This window comes from Macrobrachium nipponense, chromosome 34, assembly GCF_015104395.2.
Source record: "Macrobrachium nipponense isolate FS-2020 chromosome 34, ASM1510439v2, whole genome shotgun sequence".
NCBI classification, from domain to species: Eukaryota; Metazoa; Arthropoda; class Malacostraca; order Decapoda; family Palaemonidae; genus Macrobrachium; species Macrobrachium nipponense.
In genome coordinates this window covers 5,615,564-5,627,651 of record NC_061095.1, presented here as the reverse complement: position 1 = coordinate 5,627,651, position 12,088 = coordinate 5,615,564, and the positions used below count along the sequence as shown (strand labels likewise).

Sequence of the window (12,088 nt, the reverse complement as noted above, 5' to 3'; positions counted from 1 at the left end):
GGACCTGAATGCGATCCTAAGGATCTCCAACAAGGTAAAAGTCCACTTAAGATGGTGGCTCGACCCTCAGAAGTTACGAGAGGCTTCTCCTTAAATCTTCTGAGCCCCGACCTAGTGTTGTTCTCAGACGCTTCCATTTCCGGTTGGGGAGCAACACTAGGGGGGGAGGAAGTGTCAGGCTCCTGGAGAGGGGAACAGGTAGCCTGGCACATCAATGTAAAGGAACTGGCAGCGATATTCCTGTCGCTGCAGTTCTTCGAAGACAAACTGTCAAGCAAGGTTGTTCAAGTCAACTCAGACAGTACCACAGCCCTTGCGTATCTAAAGAATCAGGGAGGAACTCACTCCAGATCCCTTTTTCTCCTGGCGAAGGAAGTTCTGCTATGGGCAGACGCAAGGCGCATCAAGATCCTGACAATTCGTGGCAGGGGTTCAGAATGTCAGGGCGGACCTTCTCAGTCGACGAAATCAGATTCTACCAACAGAATGGACCTTGCACCAGGAAGTCCCTTGGTCAAACTAATTATGGAGATTGTGGGGAGACGTCCTCTCGTAGACCTGTTCGCTACATCGAGGACGAAGAGGCTTCCTCTGTATTGCTCCCCGGTTCTGGATCCAGGGGCAATTGCAGTGGACGCGTTGCTCTGGAACTGGACAGACCTGGATCTTTACGCCATTCCCCATTCAAGATCATGGGGGACGTAATGAGGAAGTTCGCAGCTTCAGAAGGGACAAGGTTGACTCTGATTGCCCAATGTGGCCAGCAAGAGAGTGGTTCACAGAGGTCATGACATTCCTTGTGGACTTCCCAAGAACGTTGCCCTGGAGGAGAGATCTACTCAGACAGCCTCACTTCAAAAGGTTTCACCGAAACCTCTCCGCTCTGGCTCTGACTGCGTTCAGACTATCGAAAAGTTGGCCAGAGCGAGAGGCTTTTCAAAGGCAGCTGCGAGAGCAATCGCTAATGCTCGAAGAGCCTCTTCAAGAGCTGTCTACCAGTCTAGTGGTCCTCCTTCAGGGCATGGTGCAAAAAGGAAGGAATTTCCTCTTCCACGACCTCTGTGAATCAGATAGCAGATTTCTTACTCTATCTAAGAAATGTGCAGAAATTGGCAGTTCCTACAATCAAGGGTTATAGGAGTATGTTGTCTGCCGTTTTTTCGCCACAGAGGACTGGACCTCTCCGACAATAAGGATCTGCACGATCTCTTAAGGTCGTTCGAAACCACCAAGATTTCCACAAGCAAGACCGCCCTCATGGAATCTCGATGTGGTTTTGAAACATCTGATGCTAAGTCCCTTTGAGCCTCTCCATGAAGCTTCTCTAAGGGACTTGACGAGAAAACGCTTTTCCTAGCTTCTCTGGCGACGGCGAAGAGAGTTAGTGAAATCCAAGCGTTCAGTAGCCTAGTGGGCTTCAAGGGAGACAACGCTGTCTGCTCGTTGAACCCATCTTTCGTGGCTAAGAACGAGAACCCGTCTAATCCTTGCCAAAGAGCTTTGAAATCAAAGGAATATCTGAGTCTCGTGGGTCAAGACCCAGAGAGAGCCCTGTGCCCTGTCAGGGCTCTCAAGTTCTATGTGAATAGGACTAAAGAGATAAGAGGTCCCTCAGGTAATCTCTGGTGTACCGGTTGAAGAGAACCAGATTTGCCGTTGTCGAAGAATGCTGTTGCTTTCTTCTTGAGGGACGTCATTAAAGAGGCTCATTCATCTTGCCAGAAGACTGATTTGAGCCTCTTTAAAGTGAAAGCTCACGAGGTCAGAGCCGTAGCTACTTCTCTTGCCTTCCAAAGGAATATGTCTATCAAAGATATTCTTGATAGCACCTTTTGGAGGAGCAATTCCGTATTCGCCTCACATTACCTCCGGGATGTGAGAACGATTTACGAGAACTGTAGTTCTTTGGGGCCTTACATTTCGGCAGACACAGGTTTTTGGGGGCTGAAGGTAGCTCTCTCCCTATCCCTTAGCTTAGTTAGGTTAGTTTTATTGTGTTTTTGGTTGCTTGGATGAGATCTTCTGTGGAAATCTCCCATTCCTTAGTGTTAATGTCAGGGGTTTTTTGGTTAGTTGGTCAGGTGGTGGTCGGTTGCTGTGTTACTGCCATATGTTTGGCTAGATGGTCTTGTCACATTGTACTCACGTCCCCGTTGACAGAGCATCCAGAGTGCACCAGCACTACAGGTCCAAACCTGGCTGGCAACTCTGATAAAAGCATAAGCAGGCTTTAAGTGACAGTAATCACAGAGTCTACTTTGCTATCAGGTAAGAACCAATAAGTTAATCTTTTATTTAATTTAAGTTTCCTAAAAATCCTAGTCTGTCTCTACCCACCATCCGAAGGTGGGATTCAGCTATATATATATCTGACAGGTAAGTTTGATTTCATGAACAAAATGTTATTGTTATAATACAATTAAGTTTGTTCATAGTTACCTGGCAGATATATATAATTAGAGTGCCCACCCTCCTCCCCTCAGGAGACAAGTCATGATAAATATGAATAGAAAATGGGAATGGTTCCTGATATCCGCCTCCCAGCGGCGGGAATGGGTACTACCCACGCTGGCCAGCCCCACTACGTGTGCCGCGAGTTTTTGAAATTCTGTCGGACGTCAGAAATACAGCTATATATATATCTGCCAGGTAAGTATGAACAAACTTAATTGTATTATAACAATAACATTTTTAGTTTCTGGACAAGGTAGTTAACTAACGAGAGGTAGGGGGAAATCCTGCCTACTTGTCAGTCTGCATTACACTTTGTTTTCAGCCACCTTTGAGTTCCGACGTCTCTCAGGACTGTCCGACTTTGCTGTTGGAACTTTTTAGTGAACAACCACAGACCTAGAGTGTGGAGAAAGAATGGCGCATGAATTTAGTTTGTTCTCCAGACCTTGCCACATGAGATTTTTATGATGAAATGAAATTTTATGTATACTTACCAAGTGATTACCTAGTTATAGTTTCACTATCCGTGGCAGCTAGAATTCAAAATTCGTGGTAGCGCTATTTTGTTTTGGTTGGGTGTGATTACATAGCTGAATCCCACTATTGTAGGAGTGGGATACATAGATATAAGTTTACAAAACCTATAAGGGATGAGATGCACAAATAGAAAAAAATATGTTGCTAGCATTTGGTTAAAATGCTTGTTAGTTCCTTAGCATTTAAGATAATGACTGCCTATGGAAGGTGCTCATCTTAATTTGTAGAGACACTGCGGTACAGGCAGTCCCCGGTTATCAGCAGGGGTTCCGTGAGCAAAACCCACCATTAACTGAAACTTGGCACTTGTGGCGCCAAGTTTTGGTTAATGGCACCTTAATTAGGTATGTTGCGATAACCGAAACTCAGTCCGTTATGGCGCCGTAAATCGCTGCGTTGCAGCTAAGGAAAAGTCGATGGCCAGCAAGGATGAACAATACAATGCCCCTGCCTAGGGCTCAGTACCAAAACACAGAAAATACCAGAATAAATATAGTCGCCAACACCAAATATTAAGATCTTAACACCCAACCAATAAAAAGGACTGGTGGATACTTCAAGTAACTAGTACACCCCAGGCTTCCCTTGTGACTCAACAACCTTCATCAAGGCAAAGAGAACAAAGGGTAAGAGGAAAAGACTTCCTTTATACCCTCACCCAACACCCTGCCAGCCACTAAAAACAGACGCATGGTACTTCAGTTTTCATAAATGGTCTTGGTATCGCGCAAGTAACGGGATGCAAACAATGACTTACATTTCCAGTATGTCACTTAGCGCCTCAATGGCATGATCAGTATGGTCTTGGCTTGCTACCTTGGTGGCCATGATTTCGATTCTTGGGCATTCCATTGAGGTGTGAGAGATGTGTATTTCTGGTGATAGAAGTTAACTCTTGACGTGGTTCAGAAGTCATGTAAAGCCGTTTGTCCCATTGCTGAATAACCACTGGTTCTGTGCAGCATAAAAACAAAATACAAACAAACAAACAAACAAACCAATATGTCACTTGAACTATTGACGCCAGTGAGAGGTTGTTTAAAAAAGAGAAGTAGTGACAGCTCTCACTTCCTGAGCTTTCACTTTCACAGTATTAAGGTCCAATTCATTAACCTGTGAGTGAGCTTCCACTATGAGGTCCCTTAGAAAAAATGCCAATGCTCTTTTGGAAAGGGGCCTTGATGGGATTTTAACTGAACACCACAGGTGATCAGAATTGCCACGGATCTGCTCCGTATGACGAAGATAATATGTACTTTAAGGCTCTGACTGGACATGGACATAAGGTCCTTCCATCCTCTCCTGGGCCTATTATATCTAAAAGAATTTAATTGTGAAGGGCTTAGGCCTAGAGTAAAAGAACATACAGCATTACCTTGAGAAAAGCTGACCCTTCTATCCATTGCATGTAGTTCACTTACTCTTTTGGCAATGGATAGAATTAAGAGGCAAAACATGGCTCTTTCCAAGATAAAGCTTTACTCTCCTGCTCTATCATGTCAAAAGATCTTATGAGATCAGAAAGGTCTTTGTTGGTAGAGAGGTCAACAACCCTATTTTTAAATAAGTTCAGCAGAACCTGGTACATCCTTTAATAGTATATGTAGAAAACCCTGTGGAGGATCTCAAATATAGCAAAAAATCTGCAATTTCTGCTATAGACATTTTAGTAGAAGAGGTGTTGTTTCTCCAACACCAGGACCGAAAGACTGCTCACTTTGCTTGATATACATTACTGGTTGATTATCTTCTGCGATGTGCAATAGCTTTTGCAGCTGGGCTTGAGAAGCCTTTTGCTTGAAGGAGTCTCCTGATAGTCTGAATGTGGTTAGAGTGAGACTGAACAGTCCTTGGTGAAACTGTCTGAAATGGGTTTGTCTGAGCAGACTAGTCTTTTGTGGTAACAGTCTTGGAAAGTCCAAGAGATCCGGACAGTAAGGAGCAATTAGCGTCATTGAGAGGTTTTGTTGAGATCTGAACTTGTTGATGACCTCTCTCACCAGCCTGAACGGAGGAAAGCCATACAGGCCCTTGTCTGACCAGTTTATCAAACGTTGCAGTCTGTTTGTCCATGCAAGAGGATCTGGGGTGGTGAGCAGTAAAGGGGAGGCGATGATTTTTGGCTGTGGCAAAGAGGGCGTTTTTGTTTTTTGACGGCTCGGTTGATCCACCAACACACTGAATTTGCCTTGAATAAACCTCATTAAAATCTATGTATGATTTGGATGCACCCATAAAAGCAGGTCTCTTGCTGCCTCTCACAGAGTGGAGTGGGTACTCCCTTGTTTCTTACATAGGACAGTGCTGTTGCGTGGTCCAAGTGGTCTGTTATTACTTTGTTGCTGATCTCTGTAGAGAAGGTTTTCAATTCCCAGTGGATGGCTATTAATTCCTTCACGTTTATGTGCCAGCTCTTTTGTTCTGCAGTCTGAATAAAACACTAGGTCGGGGCTCAGAGGAAAGAGAGATTTCCCTTCTGAAAGTCTTGCTCTTGAATTCCACCATACAAGGTCCTCCTTTATCTTTGCTGTTACTGGGAACACAAATCTGGGTGCTTCTTCCAATTCCAGTTGATTCTTAGAAAAAATAGCAGGTTTCTCATGTGCAACTGACCCAGAGTTACAAATTGTTTGATGGATGATAGTCCCCAGAAGGCTCATCCAATCCTTGGCTGAACAAGACTGACGGGAGAAAAACTTCTCTATTTTCTAAAGGCAGGCATCAATCCCTTTTGGGGGAGGGAAAAGCCCCCAAAGCTAGAGAGTTGATCCTCATTTGCAAATATACTATCTCTTGAGAAGGGACTAATTGAGACCCCTAAATTTATTAGAAGACCCAGTTCTTGGGCTAATGCCAGGGTTTTCAGCAGGTCCTCTGTACATTTCAACTTTGTCTGAGAGCAAGCAAGCCAGTTGTCAAGGTAGGGAGAGATCTTCACACTTACTAGGTGTAGCCACTTTGCCAAGGGTGCTGGGACATGGGTAAACACCTGGGGAGCTATGGAAAGGCCGAAGCACAGAGCTCTGAACTGGTAAATTCTGTTCTGGAAAACGAATCTCAGGAAGTTTCTTGATTTGACGAATTGAGGACAATACTGTCTGATTCGTTTCCATTTTGAACTTGGTCTTTAACACGAAAAAGTTCAAGGAGCTCACGTCCTGAACTGGTCTCCAGCCCTCAAAAAGATGGTTGTAAAAACCTTTTGAGTGGGGATCCTCTACCACTTCTATAGCCCTCTGTGCTAACAGGGATGTCACTTCTTGGGTGAGAGCTAAGAATTTCTCAGAGCTGGCAGAGTAAGCTGTCAAATTTAGTGGGGAGCTGGATAAGGGAGGGTTTCAAATAAAGGAAATGGTTTACCCTTCTTTGAGAACCTTTACGACCCATGGTTCTGCTGCCTCTCTCACTTCCCAGCTCTGCCAAAAAAGGAACCTTGCTCCTACTGGAGTAATGAGGACTTGCTTCTCATTTCTTTAACAAAGACTTAGAAGAGGATGACTTCTTGATTGCTCGGGGAGTAAAACAGACATTCCCTCAAGCTCTGGGGAAACTTCTTGCCTTACCTCTGCCACAAAGGGGCTGATACTGCGTGGAAGACGAAGAAGCAGCACAAACATAACTGGCGGTTGTCCTCCTAGGGCCTTCGCAGACTTCGCCAAAAGATCTTGAGTAGATTCTTTCCGGAGATCCAAAGAAATCTGCAGAACTGTGGTCTGAGGAAACAGGTGATTACTATCAAGTGGCGAGAACAGAGGTCCGAGAACAGAAGAGTGGAACTCTGAGAGCAGGTCACTCCTTTAGTAGTAAAGGAGCACCAAAGCTCCCTCTTCTTGATGATGCCTAAGGTGAATAGGGATGCTAATTCAAGACACCCATCTGTAATGTCCTTATCAAGGCAGGAAATAATGTCAAGCAAGTCAGATACTGAGTCTTCCAAGATGACAGCACTCTCCTTAATCTTGCGAGCTAATGCTCCTACACACCAGTCCATAAAACTCCATGGGATTCATGGTCGCCCAATCATACAACTGCAGCACCTATGTTCTCTGATGGCCGTTGCTGGCCAGTTCTTGAATAGCCACCAGGTGAACATGAACATCTAAACTTTTCAGTGCTCCTTGATCTAGAATGAGAACACCATCTATTCCTCCAGGATGAAGGCTCCCTTGAAGTAGAATGTACGGTATCACTTTCTACTGATGTCATCAACGGCCGTTGGGGATCTTGCCCTTGATCTTCTGGTCCTGGGCGTGAGTCTCTTATTCATAACAAAAAAGGACATATTGAAAAAGTTGAGAAGTGTAGGGTGTTTAGTGTTGGTAAGTGTACATGTGTGTCAGCAGTAAAAGATATAATGAATATGCCAGGCTATTCTGAGTTGATTCCCGTAAGAGGTTTGTGCCGTCAATGCACCTCGTGCAATGCAATGTAGGCATTACTTAAGGTTCTTTACAGCATCCCTTCAGTCCCTAGCTGCAACTGCTTTCATTCCTTTTACTGTACGTCCTTTCATATTATCTTTCTTATACCTTACTTTCCACCCTTTCCTAACAATTGATTCGTAGTGCAACTGCGAGGCTTTCCTCCTGTTACACCTTTCAAACCTTTTCACTGTCAATTTCCATTTCAGTGCTGAATGGTCTTAGTTGCCTCAGTGCTTGGTATTATGCCTAAAACCTAAAATCAATCAACTATTATGAGTTGATATATACATAGAAAAAAGGCTGTGATCAAACAGAGACTCAGCAGTAGACTGTACCAACCAGTTTGAGAAGGGACCTTAATATCTAGTAGTAGTATCTCAACCAGCTATGAGAAGGGACCTTAATATCTAGTAGTAGTATCTCAACAAGTAGCTGGTACCTTGAACAACCAATGCTCAACATGTCAGTCATGGGACTCCTTCCTTTGCTCTGCACAACCAGGAAGGAGGCCCTGGTGAGGTGAACCATCAGTTGGTTCAGAAGCTTTCTCAGAATCCTCCCACCAAAAGTGAGTTTTCCATATGTAAAGACTGAGAGTTTGTATACAAGTAGGAACTTCTGCTGGCATCCGCACGTTTGCCGCCAAACTACCCCCCACGTTCTGCATCGCTGTAAACATAGAATTTGATGGCGTAGCCGCGGCATTATTTCCCATAAATTGCAAGCCAGGGAGATGAGGAACATTCAGTGCTGCCGGACCCTGCTGGTGGAAATTCCGTTGCATGACGCCATATAATGCAACAGCAAACCCTCCAAGGTTGGTACGCCTGGTAGGCCTAGCGCTGCCCACGTACCTTCCATCCTATGCGCTTTGGGAGCTGACACCTGGAACAAAGATGGCGATACTCCCCCCCTACCTGCTGGGAACAAAGGAGCGTACATATTATGCATAAAATTACCCAAAACCCCTCCTGACGTTTTTCCGCCCCCCCCCCCCCCCTAACAAATCGCTAGGAGAAACCAAAGGGGTATGGGACAAATCAAAAGCAGGTGGCAAAACATATGGAGCAGTCTGGTTTATTGCCGATACAAAAGAAGCCGGTAAGGTTTGGTCATCCAAAGATGGCGTCACCACCTTCCTTTTGTACTGGCCTTTCTCATAAAACTTTTTCCACTGTTCCACCGACTAACCCCGACAAACAGAACATGGATAAGTAATCGTACATACGTTTTCCCTGCACCTACTACACGTTGGATGAGGATCCGTCGACACCAAAGTTGGGAATCTAGAACATGGAAAGCCACTGACTCCGGGGCATTTCCTTTGTCTCCTCTTCGAAACGGCAGAAGATCCCAATGGTGAAGCGAAAATTTCCATCATACCACTTATATGCTCTTACCGATCACACTCACACTGAGCACACTCAGAGAAAGATAAAAGTAATAAGAAAAATGAAAAATGAAATGGATAAAAAACGGGCAAACTGAAAACCGGCTTTTAATCAGATAGGCAGTAAACACGTCTTATCTTAAAGGCGGTAGGAATATAACTGGTGGGTCACAGGATGCCGAGGGCATTCTGGGTATACATGCCCCATGACCTGGTATACTAGATGCCAATAGTCCCTGGATCTCACAAGTGTAATTTTAATTCTACCGGTTTCCAGCTTGGCGCGCTAGTAAATCCTAATGTTAAGACCGGTTTGTTAGTTATGAAAAATACAAATTAGTTACAAATTTGGTATATTTTAAAGTAATTTGTATATTTCCTAACATACAAACCTGAGCTCTTCACATATACTGCTCACCTCAAGCCGCCCCTCATTCAGATACATGAGACAAACCTGAGCTCTTTACATATACTGCTCACCTCAAGCCGCCCCGGGACACATTCTGATACCTGGGTCAGAAGGTAAGTTATGCATTGCTGAAAGGAAGAGTTGGACTTCCTGCCCTAAAGCCAGTAGCTAATCACCTAAAAACCTTGTTAGAATTGAATGGCCATTTTCCAAGTGTGCTGAAGGTATTTTCATTTATAAAGACCTCAGGTTTGTATGTTAGGAAATATATGAATTACTTTAAGATTTGTCATAATTTGGTCAAAAGAATGTAGTGTCTAGGAACACTTCAAGAATACAAATATATGGACTTCTATGAGTTGAAGGGTGTTTGGATTATTTAATTTTGTTTATGACAAATTCTAGTTTTAACTATTCATTATTTGTATTTGCAGGCAGAGAACAAGGCAGTGGCACTAGAAGAAACTAAGAATTATACCACTCAGTCTTTAGCAAGTGTTGCATATCAAATTAATACACTAGCCTATAACTTTTTGCAAATGGTTGAACAGCAAACACATCAACTGGCAGAAATGGAGAGTCAAGTTAATTATATTGCACAGGTAATGACCTTTCCCCGTTATTTTGTCAATACAAATCTGTGTGACATCATATTCTAACTTGTCAGTCGTGATGAACTAGTGAATTCTTAGCAGCTGTATGAGTGATAACTAGGACATCATAATTTCTTCCTGCCATATAATTTTTTTTCACTTAACATATTTACTATATACATAGACTTTTCTGTTTGGACAGTTGTTCATTACTGTTTAAATATTTTTTATATTTTTCCTTCATTTTGATTTTTTCATATGTCCACTGATGACATAATTGAGAGTTAGCTTCATTTGTTTAGCCAGTATATGTAACGCTGAGTATTTCTATTTTTACTTTTTTGAATTGTGATTAAAAGTTATTAATCTTGTTCCCACACCTTTCCCACCTTGGTTTGATGTGGGAATGAGCTAAGATTCATTTAAAAAACACAAATTTTATAATAAATTTTTTTAAAAATATAGTACAGTACTTATCTCTCCATTATGTATGTATCACCCCCCACTTCCCCACTCATGTGGACAGTAGAAAAAACTTAATGGAAAACTAGCCGTTCAGACCACCTGAAAGGGATGGCTCATTAGATGGTTCAAACTCTATGATCTGTTCCTATTAATTTTGTACTTGTCACTCTCCATTGTCCTCCCTCCTGTCATGAGAAATAGTTATAATTGAGAAGTAAGTACCGTATATACTCGCATATTATGCGACTTTTGAAACCTAATTTTGAAGCTAATTTTAAAGGGGTCGCATCATACGCGCGGTATAAAATTAGCGTACCGTCTATGCTTTCCCCAAATCGGCAGATTGCGATAGTTACTACCGGAGGAAAACAGTAGATCTTTTAAAAAGTTATGCTTTACTTGTACTTCACTATATCCAATAATATTGTATGCATTCTCATATTACTATTGTATTTTAAAATACAAAAGAGCGATCGTGCGCCATTTGCATTATTTTGGTTTAAACATCATGTTTAACTGTTCTAGACTAACCATCTATAATTTCCAAATCAGTTGATTAAAGCACAATACCGAAGGATTTTTGGTTTTTTGTTTTATTCGGTAAAAGAAACATTTGTTACTTGAACTATTATTTGTTCCGATACGTAATACAAACCCTCGGTCCTTTAACAATAGGAAGGTAACTAGCGGCAGCTGGGACGGTCGTAAGCTTCGAACAAGGGGAGAACGGTAGTTAACTGCTTGTCCGATCGTGCGCGCACCGCGCGCGCCCGGGCGGTGAAGAATCACTTTTGCTTTCGGCCGTGGAGTTGTGACCAGGACGTTGCTCGTCATCGCTCGCCTTGGCCCACGCTATTTCGTCGTGTGCTTTGGATGTTTACAATTTCTTCTGACTGTTTGTTTGTGGTTTTGAATGAAATTGTAAGTACTCTTTTTTCATTTTTCATTGATTGTGAAGTGAATTTAATTATGGATCTTGAAGAGCTTTCGCCGCGCCCACCAGCTGCCCGTAGAGTGTGTCCCGGGCTGGAGGGGCGTAAATGCGGCGGATTCCGCTCTTATCCTGACATAGATCCACATGAATTATGTTATCGGTGTCGGGGGCGAGAGTGTTCCCGAACCGAACCATGTAATGTTTGTGTGAATTGGTCCGAGGCGAGTGGGTGCTGTACGAGGGTAGGAAGAGGCGTAGATCGACCAAGGAGTCGTCGGAAAGCTCTCCAGCGACTCCTTTGGTGACGGATACCTCATCATCCTTCCTACCTCCAGCTCAGCCCCACGGTTTGCGCCTTCCCCTGCGGGGGGGGGTTTCGGAGTCCTTCTCCTCACTCGATCCGTCGAGTGTGGAGGAGGGCGCCGATACCGGATGTCCAATTGTATTCGGGGTCTTCCGTCCGCTCTGGGTGGGTTCGTCCTCCCCCAGGCGTGAGGGTGCCCCTCTAACTGACCCGGCTGTTCCTCCCTCAGGTGTGCCTTCTGTGAGTGACAACCTTGGACAGGTGTGGGCGTCGTTGGGACTGCAGGGCGCTCCCAGTATCCAGGGCTTAATTCACGACTGACTGTCGCAGTTGTAACTCATGGTGTAGTCACAACGACTACGAATACAGTGTCCACACCAGTGTACGCCGCCCCCTCCTCATGTGGTTTACACGCAACACATTGCGTCTGTGACTCCCACTGCATCAATCCAAAAGCCGATTGCTGCCGTACCTAAGAGGGGCGTGCCGCCGCCACCTGGATTCTATGTGCTGCCGACTCCCGACTTTCGCTGTCCAAAAAGTTCGCCCCTGCCCGGACCTGCCGCCCGTCCCGATGA

At 44.1% G+C, this 12,088-nt stretch overlaps 1 protein-coding gene across 6 annotated transcripts in view; it reads left to right on the top strand.

Annotated features, from left to right (window-relative positions):
• Window positions 1-12,088, top strand: part of LOC135207863 (abl interactor 2-like) — a 199,115-nt gene that overhangs the window by 25,101 nt on the left and 161,926 nt on the right. For all 6 annotated transcript variants that reach the window (XR_010313073.1, XM_064239741.1, XM_064239743.1 and 3 more), the window contains exon 3: window positions 9,649-9,816. Coding sequence is in view for 5 of the 6 variants with exons in the window: in XM_064239741.1 (XP_064095811.1) it covers window positions 9,649-9,816 (168 nt within the window). In the remaining variant the exon portion in view is untranslated. The remainder of the gene's footprint in view (window positions 1-9,648; window positions 9,817-12,088) is intronic.